General features: G+C 57.9%; 2 protein-coding genes across 6 annotated transcripts in view; one reads left to right on the top strand and one right to left on the bottom strand.

The window, feature by feature from the left end:
* The window catches only part of LOC107324632 (receptor-type tyrosine-protein phosphatase V-like), a 27,875-nt gene extending 21,055 nt beyond the window's left edge, over positions 1-6,820 (bottom strand). For both annotated transcript variants that reach the window (XM_032449286.1, XM_032449287.1), the window contains exons 1-4: positions 6,756-6,820; positions 2,498-2,574; positions 1,557-1,620; positions 212-478 (exon numbers count right to left, since the gene is read on the bottom strand). In XM_032449286.1, coding sequence (XP_032305177.1) covers positions 212-478; positions 1,557-1,620; positions 2,498-2,574; positions 6,756-6,789 — 442 coding nt within the window. In that variant the 5' untranslated portion in view covers positions 6,790-6,820. The remainder of the gene's footprint in view (positions 1-211; positions 479-1,556; positions 1,621-2,497; positions 2,575-6,755) is intronic.
* PTPN7 (protein tyrosine phosphatase non-receptor type 7) lies at positions 4,564-20,534 on the top strand. Of its 4 annotated transcripts, none has more exons than XM_015884813.2 (10): positions 4,564-12,429; positions 15,458-15,683; positions 15,797-15,980; positions 16,240-16,324; positions 16,717-16,793; positions 17,473-17,610; positions 18,306-18,416; positions 18,791-18,948; positions 19,295-19,408; positions 19,810-20,534. In XM_015884813.2, exons 2-10 carry the CDS (start codon positions 15,553-15,555, stop codon positions 19,901-19,903), a joined length of 1,092 nt encoding a protein of 363 aa, XP_015740299.1. In that variant the 5' UTR covers positions 4,564-12,429; positions 15,458-15,552; the 3' UTR covers positions 19,904-20,534. The 4 variants fall into 4 exon arrangements, with proteins under 4 accessions (XP_015740299.1, XP_032305194.1, XP_015740300.1 ...); XM_032449303.1 differs by having other exon boundaries at positions 4,564-14,357; positions 15,492-15,683; XM_015884814.2 differs by having other exon boundaries at positions 4,564-14,357; positions 15,489-15,683.

Raw genomic sequence — 20,534 nt, 5'->3', positions numbered from 1 at the left:
TTCCCTTCAGTTCTGCTTTCCTGTCTCATCTTTTCTCCCTTCACCTGCACCACTTTGCTCAAGGGCCTTCCAAAGGGATGCAGGCTCCCCAGCTCTGCCCCCTTCCCCCAGCCCTTGCCATGAGCCATGGGAGGCATAGAGCAAGGCTGGCAGAGATGTCCCAAAATCACAGAGCAGTTCTCAGACCTGCAGTCCCAGGGGAAGCCCTTACTTGTCTGTGCTGTGACTGTCTGCCTGGCGGTGTCCATGCAGCGCAGTGTGGCTGTCACCTCAATCTCATAGTATGTGCCAGGGGTCAACCCGTGGAACCAGAAGTTGGTGATGTTGGGTCCCACAGATCCATTCTGCAGCAGTGTGCCCGACCCCAGTGGGGAGAGGGTGAGTGAATAGCCCTCAACAGCCCCCTCTGGTTCATCCCAGGAAAGGAAGAGTGAGCCCAGCCGGCCCTGGTTGCTTGCACTGATGTTCAGGATCAGCCCTGCAGGAGCAAGAAGGGATTGAAGACGTCATGGATGTGAAAGTGCTCCTGAGCATCTCTTGCATTGCATAAAGACACCAAAGGCTTTAGGCCATCACTTGCTTTGCCCACACAACCCCATGTCTGCAGTGTCTGGGGATGAGGAAGTGGTATAAAGGGCTTTGGCTAATGGGTGGGTCAGTAGCCAAAGCTGCCATCAGATCCCTGTCCTTGGAGCTGCTCAGCACTGAGCCTGTGTACCAGTGCCAGACTGCAGTGGGACCCCTCCATGCTCCATCTCTGCTCCCATCCCCAGCTCTGCAGCTTATAAGCAGCTCTAGTGTTAATAAGACACTTGTATAATCATTAGCATTTAAAATCAGCAGCGTGCAACATGTTGGAACAGGCTTACCTGGGGCCTGGCAGGGCAAGAAAGCTTTAAACAAGCACAGCTATTGCCCCAGAGAACCACCTGGGGCTGCCTTTACACAGCAAAGAGCAGCGTGGGGTGAGCCCTGGGGATAGGGGCACCTGTGGGACTCCCTATGAAGCCAGAGTGGCACAGAGCTCTCAGAATTTCCACTACATGCAACGCTGTCAGTAACTGGGAAAACTGGGCAGAACGCAGCTGAGCCACATCCCTGGGAAAGGCCTTCTGAGTGCTGTCCCTGAGTGCAGATCTGGGAGCAGGCTGCTTGGGAAGGGTGATGGGGATGCAGCCAGGGTGCCAGCAGCCTGTGGAGGTGAATGCATGGCTGAGCTCCTCCTTTGGACAGCCAGAAAGGGACAGCACCCTGCACAGAGTTCATGCAGCAGTGGCTTTTCACTGTGGGATCCCTCTCACCTCACAGAGGTATGAGAACTCCACCCATGTTTGTTTGCTTGTCTCAGGTTTCCAACTGTCTGAAGTGCCTTTGTCCCTCACTTAGCAATGGACTGCTTCACCTCCGTGCTACGAACATCCCAACTCCCCAAACCAGCCGGGCACATCCTGCAGCCCACAGTCACAGCACCACTCACACCCCATGGGCTGCATCCAAATCCAGGTACCCCCACACCCCACGGCTGCTGCAGATCACCTGGCAGCTGGAGGTCTCACCTCTGTCACCGAGTACATCCCGTGCCTCCAGCCCTGCCCACGCTGTTCCATTGCAGCCCTCTTCCTGTGGGACAGAGAACATCCAAGTGAGATGGGGACAAGGTGAGGTGGGTGAGGGGTCTGGGGGCTGCAACCCCTGAGGACTGTCATGACCTGGGAAATCACCATCACCCCCCAGCCAAGGCAGGGGACAGGCTGAGCAGGCAGGGCGTGGGGGCTGCCCCAACCCTTAGTGCAGCTCCTGGGCCCACTGACCCAAATGGAGCTGTGCCCTGCAGAGTGTGGGCATCCCACCAGCACGGCCAGGGCACAGCGGGTGGATGTGAGCAGGGAGGGAGCTCTGGACATGCACTCTCAGTGCCCCTTCTCCATAACAGTGGGTGGTTGGAGGGACCACAGATCTCAGCCCAGCTGCAAAGTAAGAACATGAGGACTGCAGGATGCGTGTTGGCAGGACACCCAACCCCCACAGCCTGCTGGTGAGCAGGGTGTGCCCTGCTTTAAGCTGGGGACAGTTCCCCCACATTAAAGGAAACCTCTGCCTACTCCCTGTCCCGCAACAAGAGCAGTACTCATTAGTGATTTCCCCCATTTCTCTGTGGGATGATTCATTTCTGGCTTCCTCCCAACCCATGTACGGTGGTTTTGGGGGTTGTGTTACACAGAGGGGAGCAGAGGAGCTTGGGACCCCCGAGGGGAGCCTGGCAGCAACGGCAGCAGAAACACCGGGAGAGGATGGCACGGCGAGGGGTGGGGGAGAGCGGAGCAAAGCGCCAGTTTGTAATTGCTAACGCCGCTAATTCGGTGCAGCTGCACGGCTGGAGAGGCAGCCCAGAACGATGCCGTCATTCCTCAGCGGGGTAGGACTATGCGAGCCCCACCGCCAGCACGCCCCGAGCCAGACGTGGACAGATGGGGGGACCCGAGAGATGCGGGCTTACCTCCGCCAGGGTCCCCAGGAACCGCGGCACCCACAGGACGAGCAGCGGCAGAAGCGGTGGCCTCATGGGGAGCGGGGCTGCGGATCAGAGGGGTGACACGTTGGGGTGGGGGCTCGTCAGCAGCGCCTGTCCCCACGCAGCCCCATATCCCAGCTCAGCGCGCATCCCCGCTCGCTCCCCAAGCGACGGGGTGACATCAGTGGGGATGAGCGATGCACGCCAGCGCGCTGCCCGTCAGCCGTGCCAGCCGTCCCTGGGCTGGGAGAAGTCCAAAGCTGCCGTGTGCCCCTCGCTGCGCGCATTTGCTATTGTTCCCGTGGCTCCGCGTCCCTCTGCGGTGACGCTGCAGCTGTCCCCGTGCTGTGCGGGCAGGGAGCGGCTCGTTTGGGGGCTGTCGGGGGGGGCCCTGCGCGGCCGCAGCGCGGGTTGGCCATCAGAAGGAGAGCTGCAGGGTTGTGGGATTTGGTGCGGAGAGGGGAGGAGACAGGACGGGATGGATGGCGGCTCCGAGCTGGGAGGGAGTGCCCGAACCGGCCCTCAGCGAGGGGAGGGAGCGCAGCCCCGGTGCTGGGGGGGGGGCACTGGCACACGCGTGGGTGCGTGGGGTTCTGCGCTGCGTGAAGCCTTTAGCCGCGTGTGCGCGCATTTCTGTGCAGTGATTTGCGGAATCAGAGTGCAAATGGAGGAGGGAAGCTTTGGGTGTGCTATGCGGGGGACATGTGGCTCCATGTGATGCACGTGGCACAGAGATCAGAGCTGGGGGGTTGCACACACTGAGAGCTCTGTGTGCTGCATCGCATGGGCGTGAAGATGCCTGCAGCACACTTTGCCTGTCTGAGGGTCTGAGCTGTGCCCTCGTGCTCACATCTGCTGGATCTGCCCCCGGCTGTGTGCATGGCTGTGCTTTGTGTGATGCAGGGCTGTGTCTGTGCAACGCGTGGCCGTGTGCCAGCTCTTATTCAGAGCAGAGATGCTATTGGCTTCACATCAGCGCCAGAGATCTGGGATAGTGCTGGAAGAATCTCAGCAGTGCCTGTGTGGCCGTGGGAGTCTGTCCCAGTAGCAGCGTGGTCACCAGCAGCAGCTATTCAGGCTGTGCCTATTGCTGTCAGCTGCCTGAGCTGTCAGGATGTGATCCTGTGGGGCACGTTCCCTACATGGCCCCAGGACAGAAGATTCCCTCCCCCAGAGAGTTGGAGTCTTGTCAGGTGGGGCCCAGGAGAACAAGATCGTTCCCCTGTGCTTGGGCAAAGATGTGGGGAAGCTGTCAGTAACCGGGAGCAAAGCAGGTAGATGTTCCCAGATGTCCTGCACTGAGATATACTGAGAGCCATTGGGGCCGCCCAGGAGAGGGGGCAAAGCATGACAAAGGGAGCCCCCTTCTCCTTACATGGGGGATAGCAAAGAGGATGACGAGAGTCCTCTTGCTTTAGCATGGGCAAGCTAATACAGACAGCTCAGGAGAGGTCTGAATGCCAAACATGCAAGTGATGCATCTGCTCAAGTGGTTAAAAGCTCTTAGGGACCTCCAGTAGATATTCGGGACCGCCGTACATTAGCATCAGGGGAAACCCATCAAGTCACATTGCCGACATGGGTCAGCACAGCTGGGGATACCCATCCTGATGCTGAGGAGCTGGGTCAGCACTTCTACATCTGTCAGTAGCTGAGTACAGGGCAGATGCCCACAGGGGCTGTCATTGTGTCTCCCAGCCACTTGCAGGGGGTGGGAATCCCCTTCCAGAAACTGAGGCAGAAACTTTGGTGCTGACAGTGGGCAGGGGGGCTGTTTTCCAAGGCCCCTTTCCAGTGCTGGATGTCTGCAGCCAGCTGGGAGGGGGCTGGAGCTCCCCACTACAGCAATGCATGGCTAGGATTACCCGGGGGCCCAGGTAGGGAGCCTGGAGGCTATAGCTGGACCAGATGCAGTTGCAAAGTGGCTTTGGCTGATTCTATCTTCCCACACACCCTGACATTGGGCCTCACAGAGTGACTCCACAGCATGGCTGGGGACACAGGGCTGCTTCCTCAGGGTGGACCTGGAGGGAGGCAGGGGATGCAGGGAGGGCAGGGATTAAGTGGAGGAGCTGGCAGCTGGTGGAGGGGGTTTGGATGGAGAGCTCAGCTTGATGGGAGCTCTGATCCGGAGAGCTGGGGATGGAGGACCCTGAAAAGAGATCATGCATCTCTCATTGTGGGTGACAGGAGCTGGTGTGCCCAGCAGTGGCACAGATGGGAGATTTTCCTGGGCTGCAGACTCGAGGTGGGGCTCATTTAGCTTCCAAGCAAACCAGAGAGCTCTGGGCCAGCCAGAAAACAGCCCCTTTCCCTGGAAGTCCTGGAAGCTGCCAGCCCTAAGATTGCCCTGGGAGCTCAGCTGGGCCCACCTGCACTCACTGTGCCCATCCAGACCCTCCATCCTTGTTTCACACACCCCTGGAACAGATTTGAGGGCTGCTCAAATCAGTGCTTCCATTGCTGAGGTGAAAACCCTTCCTGGCTGCCAGCACCCTTCTTGCATAGGGCAAGCAGAGCTGGCACCCTGCTGGCCTCGGGGACACATCCATCCCACCCCCAGCAACTTCAGCTCAGGGCTGTGCCTGTGGTGCAGACCAGCCCAGAGTGCTGCCAGGAGCCAAATCCAAGCTCTATTCCCGGCGCCACGGGGCTCAGCAGCTTCTCATGCTAATGGATAAGCTGCTCATTATGAGCCAGCACTGCCTTCTGTGTGGCCACCCCAATGCCTCTGTGCCACCGCAGCGGGGATGCAGGGGAAGACACCGTCAGCTGGGGATGCCAGAGCCCCCATGCGGTTCCCCCCGATGGTGAAGCCTTTAGCTATTCCAGACCCAAAAACAACTGCAGAAGGTTTCTCCACCCAGTGGCTGGAAGCAGGCCTGGAAACACTGGGGGCTGCCGAGTCATCACATTTTCCATGAAGCAGCAAAGGCTACCGCAAGGCGTAGGGGGAGGGTGGATGCCCAGCAGACCATGAGCACTGGAATGCTGGAGCCCTTTACATTCTGTGCCCTTTGTGCCCTGGGAATGGTGCTGGTGGCACAGAGCTCATCCCTGGCACTCTGCATCACCCCATGGTACAGACACTGGTGCCACAGCAACCAGGCTAGGAGCAGCTCTGGGGCTCCTTCCCTGCCTCCAGCCCACAGCAGTGTCCCTCAGCTCCCAGCTCCCAGTCAGTCTCTCCTCATGCCCATGAGCACCGTGGGCTGCCCCAGGCCATGATTTCTCCCTGCTGCCAACTGCAAACACTGAGCACTGCCTAGTGCTGCAAGGGAGGAACAAGGGGAACAGGGTGCATCCCTGCAGGGGATGCAGGTACTGTTGGGATCTCTCTCTCTGTGAGGTTCACACGCTGAAGGGCCGGGACCCTGAGCTCCACAGCCCCACGATGCCCTCACTCCAACCCCTTGCAGGTGTTTGATGATTTCCATGCTGAAATCTGCCTGAGCTCTGCCTTCTGCTCCACACCTTCCAGCACTGGAGCTCTTCCCATTTTGCAGGGCAGAGCTGTGCCCAGAGCTGGGCATGAGGACACCAGGAAGCCGAGGGGGATGGAAGCAAGTCCCGCATAAGGCAATGCTCTGCACCCCCTGACTGCTGCTGGTGACAGAAAGGACCTGGCAGCAGCACCTGGGATGCCTGCGAGCATCAACCCAGCTGGGAAGAGCAGAGCTGCGGGTGACTCAGAGCACACCCAGCAAGCTGGCAGAGCCGGGCAGACCTGCTTTGCCCTCCTGGGGTGTGGGTGACTCTGCAGAGGCTGAACAGGCTCAGTCCCCTTCCCCTGGTTGAAGCAAGAGACACAGCAAAGGGAGGGCTTGGAGCAGCCTGCACCAAGGGCAGCACCTCTAAAAGCCTTCAGGCCATCGCCAGTGACCCCACTGGGCTCTGCTCCCACCCTGGGAAGCAGTGCTGGCGGGCAATGCACAGTATGCAGGCTGATGCTGAAGCTACACTGTGCTGCCAGGATAACTGCACCCACAGATCCAGGAATGTGCTTCTGGCAATGCTGTGAGCAGCTCCCGGAGCCCTGCACTAGACATGCAGGGAACCCAAGGCCCTCATGTAACATCACCGGCACACCTACAGGAGCTCCCCCATCCACTGCAGCCCACCCCAGGGCAAGAGTTTTGCCCGCGCTGTGCCATTTAGTGTGGGAGCATTCACACTCCATTCCCACCGCGTGCATCCTGGCTTCATGTGGGCAAGGAGATGGGGAGAGGAGTGACCCCGGTACCTGTGCTGCTGGATGTCCCTGCTGTGCTCCTCATCCCGTCCCCGTGCACGGCGCTGCCTTGGTGCTCTCCCACTCACTGTTTGCTCCCGCGTGTGCACAGCTCTGACGCTCAAGTCTGGGCTGGTCCATGGGCAGGCCCGCCTGGGCTGGCCCTGCGGCTGCGGGATGCCATGGGAATGGGATCAGTGCCATGGAGATGTGTCTGGCAGCCCCACAGCTCAGGGGGCTGCACCACAGGGAGGGCAGTGCTGCAGGTGAGGGCTGGGCATGGCTCACAGCCCCCTGCACCATGAGCACCATCGGTGGTGGGCAGATGCTGTGATGGGACCTTTGCAGACAGTAAGCATCCCGTTGTGTTGCCATTGCAGGGGGACAGGGAGGGCTCTGAGGCCACAGTGCAGCCAGCACGGGCATCCAAACTCATGCTCCATCCCTGGAGATATCTGTGGGCTGTGATGAGCTTCAGTTCACTGCCCTGAGTGCCATCAGAGCCTGGAGTGAGAGCCCCTCACTGCCTCATTGCTCCTCTTCAAGGAGATGCGGAAGAAGGAGGGTCAGAATGTTGGCTGGGGAGGTCCCAGAGCATCCCAGGAAGGCACTGCCACGTCCTCACCACAGGCTCTGGGCTCCTGGCAGTGGTTTGGAGGAAAGCCATGCCCATGGGAGCAGCTCCCAAGGACCCTTCTGTCACCTCAGTGGATGCAGCAGGAGGAGATGTGAGAGCCCTGAGCACGAGGACACAGCCAAATGCACCACCTGCAGCTCATGTCTCAGGGCTCTTCACCAGCAGGTCCACCTGGCTTAGCCCCATGCAGGAGCAGTGAGTTTCTTCCACCCCCAGCTTGGCAAAATCTCTGCAGAGAAAAAGGAGAGGGCCAGCAGCACCAGCTCCATCCAAAGCAGCCCGTCTGCATGGGAGGGAAGCAGGGAAGCTTTGGACACCACTGCAGCTTGCAAAAAACACAAGCTCCAAATTCGGAAAGCAGCTCAGCTTCCAAACAGCGCCATGAACTGAAAAGCTCACCTCAAAATGAAACCATCCCTGGCCTTTGGTTCCAAGCTTCCTGTGTCTGAACAAACTTGAAGGGCGGCTGTATTTGCACACAGAAGGGTTTGGTTTGGGGAGAAAGGTCTATCTTTTCTTTTTTCTTTTTGCAGGAGTAAACACAGACCCTCCCCATCCTCTGTGCCTGCAGGCAGGAGCAGCTCAGGGCAAAGGCAGGGCGACGTCCTATCTTGTTCCCTGGCTGCTTTCCCTCCTCTCTCTAGCAGCAATGGCTGCACAACCGCCGCACTGCGCTGCCAATATTCTCACTCCATCCAACACAGCACCCACCCCACAGGCAGAGGCACACTGCTCTCCCCAGCTGCTGCTTTTTGGGTTGTTTCTTGGACATGGTGCTGGCGATTGCTGAAGGGTTTGCTGGCAGCTCTGCCTTATCCCCGCTGGGTGCAGCAATTCTGGGGCAGGGGTGAAGTATTGGCAGAGGGATGTACAACCACCATTGCCTGCTGGCTGCCTCCTCCCAGAGCCCTCTGTAGTCCTTGTTCCTTCAGTCTGAGCTGCTCAGCTCTGGCTGATGGGACGATCCATGGGGTCCTGCAGAGCAATGCGGAGCTCCACTCTGATTTCATGGCCCCAGGGACGTGTCCATTGAGTTGACCTTGGGTCTGATCAACCATCAGATGCTGTGGGTGTCTCTGTTCATCACAGGGAGTTGGACCTGATGACCTTTAAGGGTCCCTTCCAACTCAAACCATTCTATGAATCTAAGACTGCTGTAGGGGTATGGAGGTTCCATTAGAGATATTCCAGATGCTATGACGGAGATCTGAGCCCTGTTCTTAGCTCTGGCAAGAGCAATTCTCACCTCTGAGCTGACACAGCTGCCCTGCTTCAATTTACCCTCTGTGCATGGGGCAGCACAGAGCTGCTGTGCTGCTGAAGGGGAAGGAGGGCAGCGGGCTGGACGCTGGTAATGAGGGAGGCACACATGAGCAGGGGGTTTGGTATCTGGGCCACAAAGCCACACTGTCATGCCTGTCTTGTGGGCATTGCGGCTGTGAGTCCAGAGCTGCTCCAGGACTCAGTGTGATCAGCTGGTCTGCTTGGCTGGGAGAGCCTAAAACAACAAAGACTGCGGAGTAAGGGAGCGTCTCGCTGCTTTTTCCTGGTCAGATGGTTTCCTGTTTTCCAAGCAGCTCCTCCAGCTCCACTGGGGCAGAGGACTTGTCCACGCAGACCTCTGCCCTGCAGTGTGCCCTCACTGGGGAGACAAGCTGCTTCTGACAGCACAGAAAGAGCTCCTGGATCAGCAAGAGCTGCAGCAGAGACCTGTAGCAGCAGACTGCATTGGGCTCTTCTCTCTGGGATGAAAGTGTGTCATGAGCATGGTGCTGCCTTGGCTAACCCCAGCTTTGGACCTACAAGGCTGCAAGGTCAGCAGGTGAGGCAGAAATGTGTTGGGGTCCCAAGCAGCAGTGCATGCATTTGAGGTCATCTGCATGGTAGCATTGCTCCCCAACACCCCTACATCCCACTGCCCTCTGACCCCCATGCACAGCCCCTTCATCCCCACTGCTTCTTCCTCTGCCCTTCCCTCTGCCCCCTACAGGGACAGGCACAGATATCTGTTTGGCTGACAAACATCCTCTTCCCCCTCTTCTGCTGAGCATCATGAACAAAATAAGGCTGTTGGCAGAGAGTCTGCGCTGAAAGCCAGGCTGTAAGCATCCATGCATGGGGACAGCCCAAGCCCTGGAGAGGGGACAGGCAGAGGGGACACCAACACGTGGGATGGCTGTCACTGCAACAGGGGACCCCTCATGGTCTGTCCTGCATCCATGACCCTGACAGCATCACAAAACTGGCTGGGGTTGGGATGGAGAGCTGGGCAGATATTTGTGCCCATTTCTACCCCCTCTTTGTTTGGGGTCTCCTGGGAGCACTCATGGCTTCGGAAGCAGCGGGATGTTGTCCATGTTGGGCCAGCCCAAAGAATCATCCAATCACAGAATGATAAAATCATGGAAGCACCAACTCACAGAAGCATAGAATCACAGAATCATAGACTCACATGATCACAGAACCACAGAATACCCCACATAGGAGGGCACTCACAAACATCACAGTGCCAGGCCCACGTAATGGCAGACACGTCTGGGCTGTGTGCTGGAGGAGCTGCACGCTGCAGCCCACGCATTCGCAGCATTGCTGCCCTCTGGCTGCATCAGCACATCCTTGTTGAGCCCCTGCAGTGCACAGCAATGCAGGGAGCTCCTCTGGGATGTGCTGTAGGGTGACAGCCTGCCAGGCTGGGTGCTGGCACCCCAAGGCCAAAGCGTAGGACTGAGGACTTGAACTTTGGGAATTTGCCTCCTTTGCAAGTGCCATTTATCTCACACAATGCCCACTGTCTGCATGCAGGGTCTGCCTTTAGGGTGTGCCCTATGAGGCAGGATCACAGAATCAGAGAATCATTTGAGTTGTAACGGGTCTTTAAAGCCCATCTGGTCCAACTCCCTACGATCAACAGGCACACCTACACCTCAGTTAGGTGCTCAGAGCCCCATCCAGCACAGACACCCACAGCTGGTGCACAGCCCCATGTCCAGGTGGGTTTGAAGATGCCTGAGGAGGGAACCCCACAGCCTGTCTGGTCCCTTTGCAATGCTCCTGATGGTCACAGGGACCCTCCTGGGCTCTCATTAGCACCCAGTTCCCCCTGCCCTGCTGCTGGGCTCTATCTCTCTGCCCTTCTCTACAGGCATTTATGGCCATGGATGGGATCCTGAGACTCTTCTGCTCCAGCTGGAGCAGCCCCAGCTCTCTCAGCCTTTCCTCACAGAGGAGATGTTCCAGTTCTTTGACCACCTCAGCACTTCAAGTGCAGCCTCACCAATGCTGGCCTACTCATAGTCTGTCACTTTAAAAGAGAGAACAGAGTGCAAAGATCTGGAAAACATGGCCTTAATTGAAAGATCCATTGGGACCCGGCTGCTCAGCTTGCCCAAGAAAAGAGGAAGAGGCACTGGGGTGAGTTGTGCAACCATTTGCTTGGAGGGAAGGACACGTCAGCAGCCGAGAGCCGGAGGGGCTGCACTCTGGGGTCACCTCCACCCAATGGCACTGGTTTGCTGGGCAGCCCCTCATGCCCACAGGCACGGCTTCCTGCAGAAGCTGCAGGCAATTCCCTGCTGCTCTGAGCCGCACCAGATCCACAGCTCTGACCTGCAGGGCTCACACCGGGCTCGGTGTGCACTCAGTGTCACACACACGCCGTGTTTCAGCCAGGTTCAGAAGCTGAACCCCCATGGACTGCCAAAGTCAGCATCTGCTTGGCTCGCTGCACCTCTCACCACCGGACGTTGGCTATTTTTAACTGCCCCCTGTTTGCTTTTTTCTCTCCTGCTGTTACGGTGGGGTTGGAGGGGCTCTGTGTGCTCTTTGTGAGCAGCTCACTGCTGATCCCAGGCCAGATAGACCTGTGGAAAGCCAGCACTGCTCCCCCAGCCCAGCGGTGCGTGGGCGCAGCAAAAATGGAAGTGGCTGCTTCTAACCGCTTCCTTTCTCTCTGGGTCTCTCTCTCCTTTCTGCCCCTCCTGACAACTTTGTTTCCTGTTATTGATAACGGCCTCTGCACCCGCTCAGAGGTCACCACGCTCTTTGCCCCCCGCGGGCTGCACCAAGGGGTGCATAAGGTGCACAATAAGGTGCCCATATCCAAACATCACTGCTGGGAATAAGGCAACTCCACAGCAGGAGGACGCCTCTCCAGGGGCTGCCCTGTGCCCACGCAGCCCTATTAACCCCAGGTAGCTCCAGCTGCATCGCTGCCAGCCCCAAGCACACGGCAATGATGGGCACTGCTTTACCTCTGCTCTCCCTTTGCAAATCGGAGGGCAGCTCGGCTTGTTTGCAAGAGACATAGGAAACAAAAAGTAGTTCTGCTCAGAAGGAAAAACAAACAGCGAAGAAGAAATCCATGCCAAAAGCCGTCCTCTTACTTCTCCTTGAGGAGAGCAGCAGTAGTGCCGGGTTGGCAAGTTCAGCTGCAGATACCTTAAAAAAATTAACCAGCACTTCCAGACAGAGCCGGGCAGCGGCAGGAGCAAAGCCTGCACCGGCAGACTGCGTCCCTGCAAGCAGTGGGAAGGTCACACGCCGCTCCCACCCCTCCGTCCCCAGCAGCAGCCCCATGCAGGGCATGTGCGGGGGTCCGGGCTGGGAGTGGAGCAGCACCGGGAGCTCCGTGCACCCAGCGGGGCCGTCTGCACGGTGCTGAAAGCCTGGGGGTGTCCTTGGGAATGCGCTCACGCAGAGGAAGCTGCTCCAGGAAAAGCAATCTGCAGAGTGCTTGGCTGAGCTGCCGGGTGCGATGCTGAGCCCCTCCGTGCTGCGCTGCGCCCGGGCTGCTCGCACCTCCTGTGCTGGCTCTGCGGGATGCTCGGGGTGATGGCACAACCCTCCGTGAACCTGCTGGGAGATGAGCAGCCCTGCCAACAGAGGCTGCTGGATGCTGAGGCGGACGCTTCACCTTCACACTCATGAGGGATGATGTTTCGGCAGAAAGGAGATGGGAACATTTCCAAAAGCCTGCAGGACATCCTGAGCTCCAAACTGTGTCAGCAGGAGCCCTGCGTGAGCACCAGACCCAAAGACGATGGAGGCCTGGTGAGAGCAGAGCATGCTGCAGTGGGTGACCCTGGGGGAGCGTGGATGTGGGGCACCATCAGAACTTCGGGTTGTGGAGCAGTGACTGCACAGTGACCCACAGTGGTGACTCTGGGGCCATGGTGCTGCTCAGAGTGGGGCTGGGGGGTGTGGGGCAGGGTTTGTGCTCAGGTTTGGGGGCAGAGATGTCAGTCCCAACCCATGACCCTAATGCACTGGTACAGCTATCTGGAAAGGATAGTCTAACCCTAACCCCAACCCTGACCCTAACTCTGACCCTAACTCACTCCTGGCACACTGAGCACCTCACCAGAGGTGGTGATGCGGTAACAGCCTCATCCCTTTCCTTTGGGATCTTCAATCAGTAGCCCCCATCACCATTCCTCATCTCAACTCCAGGCTTCATCCCCAGCTCCTGGAAGCAAACACCCCTTAGCCCCTCTGGCCTTAATCTGCCTTTGCTGCGTGACAGCAGGATCTCAATAACCCTTGGTGAGTGCTATGGGTTTGCATCAGAGCAGGAGTGAAGGAGAACGTTGGAATGGTGTGAATTGTTACCCATGTTGCTCACTGCTGTGCACTGGAGATGCAGTAAGGGTGGCATGTTCCAGGGGCAGGGGCAGGGGCAGGAGTGAGTCAGGAGATGGACCATGCAGCAGCATTCCCGTGTGAGGCAGGGAGACAGGATGGTACAAGGCACAGCTGTGACCTCATGTGGCCCACCCCATCCTCCATCCTCCATCCTTTACCCTTCATCCCCACCCAGCTCCACCCAATCCTCCTGCAGGTCCCCCAGCCCCAACAGCTCCTTCCTATAGGGCTGGTGGCTGTCCCATGCTCTGACATGGAAGGATGGAGAGTTGGAGGGAAGGGTAGTGCTGTTCCTTGTCCACATCGGGATGCCTTTAGTCCCCTCCAGCTGAGTTCTTTCACTCTGGAAGGGTGAAAGGATGGGTCAGTTCCTCGGTCTGTCCCCGTGCCTGCAGAGGCTGCTGGGATCCTATTGCCTGTTCATGAGACACAGGTAGTGGTGGCCCTTGTATGCTGCACCAAGCAATGGGACTGGGCAGCTCCAATCCCCTGGATGTGGAGTGGCCTGAGGCAGCATGACTGGGGTGGCAGAGGCAGATGGCAGCGGGGCCACTGCGTCCCAGAGCAGGGGGAGCAGCAGGAGATGCTGCAGGGTGGGGGCAGGAGAGGAAGGAAGCGGGGCATGCGGTGTCTGTGCACGGAGCCGGGGCAGCAACAAACAGGAAGAGCAACAGGGACACGGTGGGAGGCAGTGAGCATCAACGGGCATCGCAGGAAGGATGTGCAGTGCCCCAAGGGCAGACTTGAGCTGTACCCTCCCTGAAAAGCCCCCCAGATGTTCCCTGACCTGCAGACAGCGTGTGATGGCGCCGATGTGGCTGCTGAGCATGTTGATATGTGAACAAAGCAGCATTTCACTCCCCATAGCTGGGAGTGCTGTGGGATGGGGGGGGATGCAGTGAGTTGGCAAAGGTCGGGGCCGTGCCGTGGCTCCCTGTGGGGTGGGGTGTGACACGAGGACGCGCTCAAACCCACCGTGCAGCTCCCTCCCATCTCTCCACGCTGGGCTGCAGATGGGCACAGAGTGCCCAGAGTGGCGATGCCCACGGAGGAGCCCCGGGGTCAGGGGGCGGCAGGGCCATGTCCGTCCACATGAGGGTGCTTTGCATGGCTGGGGCTGCAGGCTGCCCAGCAGAGCCGAGCTGCTGCGATGTGGCCGGTTTGTGTGTGGGCGGCAGGCAGGGTGGGGGAGAAGGAGGGAGAGGAGAGGAAGCGGCAGAGGCAGCAGCTCCTTTGATAAGCAGCTTCCTGAACACTTTCAAACCCCCGGCTTCAGACCGACGTGCACAGCGCCCGTGGCCCCGTGCCGGGACGGAGCCCATGCCTTGGGGCAGCAGGTAGGCACCCCCGGGCTGCGGGCACGGCCGTGAGGGTCCCTTTGGAGAGGGGAACCCCGCAGCAGCACCAGGCCCTGGCACATGTGCTCGCTGCAGGCAGTTCAGGTGCCACCCTACGGGGATGCTGGCAGGGAGGTGGGCTGTGGGGACATGGGATGCTCTTGGGACAGATGCCAAAAGCAGCAGCTCATCCCAGGGTCCTCCTGAGTGACTTCAGCTCGGCTGGGGCCTCTCCCAGGTGTTTCCTGGGTGATACTGGGGTCCCGGCCTGCCGCTCCCAGCTATGAGGGGTGCCCATGGAGGACAGATGTGGGATCAGCCAGGATTTGACCCTGAGTGCTTCATTTCGTGCCCCGATGTGTTCCCACCCTGTACAGCCATGGCCATGCTGTGATCCTACCTGCCCCAGCCCCAGCTTCATCTGTGCCCAGTTCTCTGCAGGGCTGTCCCTGAGCCTCCAGGGCATTTGGTACCCTGCTCTGTGCCTACTGAGAGCTCTGACCTTGCAGCATCTCCATCCCATTGGGTCCATCTCTCCTCACAGAGGAAGCTGGGGAGGAGAAGGAACTTTGCCACCCTGAGCTGCTGCCTTCACCATGGGGACCTCTACCCGAAGAAGAACCAGCATCACCCCCATCTCCCTGCCAGGGGCTGCTTGGGGCTGCTGGTGGTGGAGTCCTGGCAGCCTCCTCTAGACAAACCACCCCATCACATCTTGCTCAACCATTCAGATAGAGCAGTTTCCTCTTAACAGTTTGCTGATACTTGTGGGATGCAGGAGACTGTCCCAGGGCTATTTCCCCCATCCCAGTATGTCCAAACAATAGGATCTGGCCATGACCCTCACAACGTCCTCCTCTGCTCCTCATCCCTGGGGTCTGCTGCTCTCCATGTTAAGATGGAGATGCCATCCCAACCCATCCAACCCAAAGTTCCTTCCTCCTGGTGCTACAGGCACTTTCTCTGTGCCACCCGCGGATGCTGGAGCCAGGGCAATGAGGACCCAAAACACTTCCCCTGCTTAGGGATTTTCTCATTCTGGTCCAGCGAGGGGTTCACCAGCCTCCTTGTGTCTCTCTCATCTGCCCTGTGTTTTCCAGACACTTCTCTGATGGCAACTTCTTCCCTCAGCAGCTGAGGCCCCCCCTTTTCCACTGCTCGTACTTCAGAGCAAGTGCTTCGTGGCTGCTGCAGCATGGTCCAAGCCTGCACAGTGTGCCACAGAGCTCATAACAGCAGCCTGACAGCCCGGGTGGCCACCAAAACCATGGACAAGGCGGACAAGCCCAGTCCCTCTGTGAAGAAGCACGTACGGCTCCAGGAGAGGTGAGCACAGCCAGACTTTGCACTGCCCAGCCCTAAAGCACAGCCTCCCAAACTCCCCTTCTCTGGCCTATGAGCTGTCAGGGCTCACTGGGGACCCTTTGCCTCCTTTGCAGGAGGGGCTCCAACGTGTCGCTGGTGCTGGACATGAGCTCACTCGGCAGCGTGGAGCCCATCCAGCCCGTATGCACACCACGGGACATCACGCTGCAGTTCCTGAGGACATCCAGCCACGTGCTGAGGACAGAGGAGTTGCAACAGCGTGCCCAGAGCCTTGCACAGCTCCAGGAGGAGTTCTCGGTATGAGGGTGGGTGTGCAGGTGGAGGGGCACTGAGCATCTCCTGTTTGACAGCAACTTGCTCTCCATTGTGTTGGTGGAAAGCCTTCCTGTGCCAAGCTCTGCTCCCATCCATGAGGTGTCCCACCCCATTGGGGTGTGGATGGAGCTCACGCCAGCTCTGGTGATGCTGGGTCAGAGTCTCACTGCCTGCTGTGCCCGGTGAGGAGACACGAGCAGCACCAAGAGGGATTCCTCAAAGTTGTTCTCCCCTGCTGCAGAAAATCCCACCCAACTTCATCAGTCCGGAGGAGCTGGAGATCCCTGGACACGCCTCCAAGGACAGATACAAAACCATCCTCCCCAGTACGTGCCACTGCGTTCCTTCGTCTCACATTCCTCCATGTGCAGGGATATGTGTGTGCTGTGGGTGTCCCTGGTGTATCCTGGTGTCCCTGCTGTGCTGGTTCTGCTGCTGGCAGTTGCCTTGCAGGGGTGTAAGCCCAGCAATGGGGCAGTTTGTGGGGAGCTTCTTGGGGCATAAAGCACATCACAGGCCAGCCTGTGCTGATCCCTGCTCCATGTGGCCTTAAACATCCAAATTGGGAGGTGTAAAGGGTGAGAAATTGGGTCATCTTCAAGCACTGCGGGAAGGATGCAGGGGGCTGGTGCCGGCAGATGTGAGCATGGCATGGAGCTGGGTGGGAGAGCATGGCTCTGAAGGACAATCCCAGGGCACCTCTCACTGCCTCTTTCAGATCCTGAGAGCCGAGTGTGCCTCAGGAGGGCAGGGAGCCAGGAGGAAAACGGCTACATCAACGCCAACTACATCACGGTGAGCACACTGCCTGCTGGGGGGCACTTGGTGTCCCATATCTCATGGTACTGCAGGGCTGGGAGTGCTGGAGCTCTTGGTTTCTGCCCAGATAAGGTGTGTGGAGTGTGACATAGGCTGTGGAATATGGCTGAAGCTGGCTTACATTTAGCAGTGTGATTTTTGAGTGAGCAGAGCACTTGAACACGCTCCCTCCCAGATAATTCTCCATCGCCATGCACTAGTCAGTTGTCATGTGCAGGAAGCAAGCTGTGCCAATGGAGCACACCAGCCTGGTACCGACACATCCAGAAACTGCCTCTCCCCTCAGGGGGTTTGTTTCAATTCCCCAAAAAGAAAAAGGGGTGACTGTGGCTTATCTCCAGCATCCAATGAGGTCCCCAGATAGATGTCCCCAGACCCAAGGTGACTGTTGGTGTCCTCACAGCAATAACCTGGGGGTGCTTGGATGGAGCATGGGTGCACAGGACTCCATAGGCTTGCTCCTGGTTTGCTGGTCTAGGAGGATGGAGAGGACTCCTGGCAGTCCCTGGCTGGCTCTGTGAAAGGATTTCAAGGGCACGTTTGGGAGGAAATAGACAGTGTAGGTCAGGCTCTCTGCTGCAGAGGACAAGCAGAGCTGGGGGGCTGAGGTGCAGACCAGGTGCCCCCTGTCCCTGAAGGGCTGTGTGCTCGGCAGGGCTATGCAGGACGTCCCCGGGAGTACATTGCCACTCAGGGACCCATGCTGAACACCGTCAGTGACTTCTGGAGAATGGTGTGGCAGGAGCAATCTCCCATCATCGTCATGATAACCGAGCTCCAGGAGCGCAAGGAGGTACTGCTGTCCCTGCTCTACAGCACCCTGACCTGGAGGGGGTGGGTAGGGAGAATAACAGCAGCAGTGGGATGGTGTGAGATCAAAGGTGGGGCTGAGCTTTGCCCTCAGAGGGCACCTTCTTGGAGGAGAGTCCCTGGGCTGCAACTTGGACCCCATCTAGCAAAGCCTCCTCTTCTCCATCAACTTCACTTGCTCTGGATGTGCTTTGCTAGATGAATAATAGGATAAAAAGAAACAGGGCAGCCTCTGGGAGCTCCCAGATACAGATCCAGGTGATGGGAACTAGCAGCTGTGCCCTGTGTGGTGGCTGCACTGCACCTTGCTGGGATTGCTGGCTCCATGCTCCAGGAACAGTGGGAGCTCACACACTCACCTGGCCCTATTTTTTGCCCCATTGCTCCCTGGCTGCTGGAGCATCCCTCAGGGCGTTTACCTGCACCTTTCACCTGGATCTAGCAGGACATGGATGGGCAAAGGTGTAGCTCCCCAGGGGCTGAAAATCACATGGCAGGGTGTGGGTAAAGTGTGCAGGGGAAGCAAGTGTTGGAAGCGGGATCTGTCCTTCCTTATCTTCCCTTTTATCAGTCCACATCCACCTTCCTCGCTTCTCCAGACCTCACAAAAGCAATGTCCAAAGGATAGCTTAGACCGCAGAGGGTGCCCAGAGCACAAATACTGCTTTCTTCCTGCAGAAATGTGTCCACTATTGGCCTGAGAAGGAAGGCACCTACGGCCCCTTCACCATCCGTGTGCAGGGGATTAACGAGTGTGCAGAGTACGTGGTCCGCAATCTGTCCATCCAGGTGGGTCCAAGCCCCGTCCTGGGGTCAGCAGGGTATTCAGCACCTGGTGGAAACCTGAAATGCCCAGGCTCTGTAGGAGGAGGAATCTGCAGAGCTCTGTCTGCTCAATGAGGTTTGCATGAAACAAGACTTGTGCAGGATGAGCCTTGGGTGTCAGCATGGAAATTAAGTGGGGCTCCTGGGCATGACTGGAACTCTCCTCAGTACATCACTCAGACACCCAAAAGTGTCCCTTGCTCCCTGGGTCTCTGGTAAAGACTCAATGAGTCAAGGAGGAGAGCAGATGAGGTGGGCACAGGCTGGGCACACAGGATGGGAACATCTCCATCTGACCCCATCTCATCTTTATTTCTCTTTCTTCTGTGCTGGAAAAGCTGGAAGGTGAATGCCGCCACATCAAACACATCCTCTTCCCTTCGTGGCCAGACCAGCAGACACCTGAGTCAGCCAAGCCCCTGCTGCACTTGGTGTCCAAAGTGGAAGAGACTCTGCAGGCTGCAGCCAGCTTGGGGCCCATTGTTGTGCACTGCAGGTAAGTGCTCAGCCCTCACCCCTGCTCCCCAGCTTGGGCTCACACCCATGATCCATTCTCCATGCAGAAATCCCAGGGCACAGCAAACCCCCAGCAGGTGTCCCCCAGCATAGGACAGAGGCACAGACTGGTTTTGTGCTTCCAGAGTGGTTGCAGGTGGGCTGAGCAGTATGGCAAGAAGCACTTGTGGTGGCAGAATGGGGCTAGCCTGAGAAAGCTGGGACTGGGACCTCTGCATCCCTATAGGGATAAATCAGGGTAGCAAAGCAGCCAAGGAGCACACCCAGCTCAGAAGGCCTAAGGTCCAGGCGCTGTGGGTGCTCAGCACAGCTGTGTCCATCTGCAGTGCAGGCATTGGTCGGACGGGCTGCTTCATTGCTACCAGGATTGGGTGCCAGCAGCTGAAGGACAAGGGAGATGTGGACATCCTGGGAATCGTGTGCCGCCTCCGCATTGACAGGTTGGTGCTCAGGCAGGTGTCCCTGGAGGATGCTGCTGGATGCAGGAGGGATGCGGGAGGTTACAGGGATGAGCATCCCAAGGAGGTGTGGAGGTGATTTGTGGTAGAAAATGGAAGGCTTTCTGAAAGATGGAGATGTGGGGACAACAAAGGATTACCCAGTGCTGGATTGGTTTTGTTGTCAGGGTTATTTTAGCTCTGGGAACCCAAAGTCATGAAGGAGAGCAGCCCCGAACCCATCAGCTGTTGTGCTCCTTCCAGCTCAGCCACTGACCTCTGAAACATGGCCAGACACTCTTTGAGGAGCTCTGGGTGCATAAAGACGGGGTGGGTGACACAGGAATGTCTGTGCCATGGGAGCAGGGCTGGGGTTTTGGTGAGTGTCAGCATTTCCTTTGCAGAGGCGGGATGATCCAGACCAGTGAGCAGTACCAGTTTCTCCATCACACACTAGCCCTGTATGCTTCCCAGCTGCCAGATGCAGGAGGCCATTAGCACGGGGCTCCACCGCTTGCTGCCTCGCTCTGAACTCCCTCAGTGCCAAACCTGGGGACAACTCTGCTAAATCTGCTCCTGCTGCACCCAGCCATAAGCCTGAGCCTCCCAGAGGCTGAGCAAAGCCATTGGGATTGCGGCCCCATGACCCTCAGGGCAATGAGAGTTTGGGGTTTGCACAAGGCACGCAGCAGGATGCACTACGCAGAAGAGGACTGATGCTGAGCAGTCTGCCTGCTAGAAATCAACAGAGCTTTTCCTCCAGCTGCACATCATCTGTGGGCAGAAGCTGGCACACACGGGGCTCACTCCCAGCACACTCCTCGATGCTCTTCTTGCTAAAGACGCACCTGGAGGATTTATTCCAAAGCTGCATTGCTGGTTGCCTTCATTACATGGCCTGCTTTCCTCTCTGCCTTCAGCCATTGCCTTCCCACCTGCCTTAAAGTAGGGGATACTCTTAAGTGTGTCTGCACTTTTGCAAGCACTGTGCTCCAAGCTGTAACCCACACGAGGGTGGGGGGGTTGTTTTCTTGAGGTTGGTTTTTTTTCCTGTTGGAATCAGAGCAAAATAATACACCCATTTTGTTGTTTCTTTTTCACTGTGTAAATAGAAATGTTTCATCCTTAA

This window comes from Coturnix japonica, chromosome 26, assembly GCF_001577835.2.
Source record: "Coturnix japonica isolate 7356 chromosome 26, Coturnix japonica 2.1, whole genome shotgun sequence".
In the NCBI taxonomy this organism is placed as follows: domain Eukaryota; kingdom Metazoa; phylum Chordata; class Aves; order Galliformes; family Phasianidae; genus Coturnix; species Coturnix japonica.
The sequence above is the reverse complement of the archived record's forward strand: the minus strand, read 5'-3'. Positions and strand labels throughout refer to the sequence as shown.

What these genes read in the sequence shown, in the direction of transcription:
- PTPN7 (XM_015884813.2), top strand. Translation starts at nt 15,553, where the DNA reads ATGGTCCAAGCCTGCACAGTGTGCCACAGAGCTCATAACAGCAGCCTG. An exon ending in CACGTACGGCTCCAGGAGAG is followed by an intron (nt 15,684 to 15,796) that starts GTGAGCACAGCC and finishes CCTCCTTTGCAG; the next exon opens with GAGGGGCTCCAACGTGTCGC. An exon ending in TGCCGCCTCCGCATTGACAG is followed by an intron (nt 19,409 to 19,809) that starts GTTGGTGCTCAG and finishes TTTCCTTTGCAG; the next exon opens with AGGCGGGATGATCCAGACCA.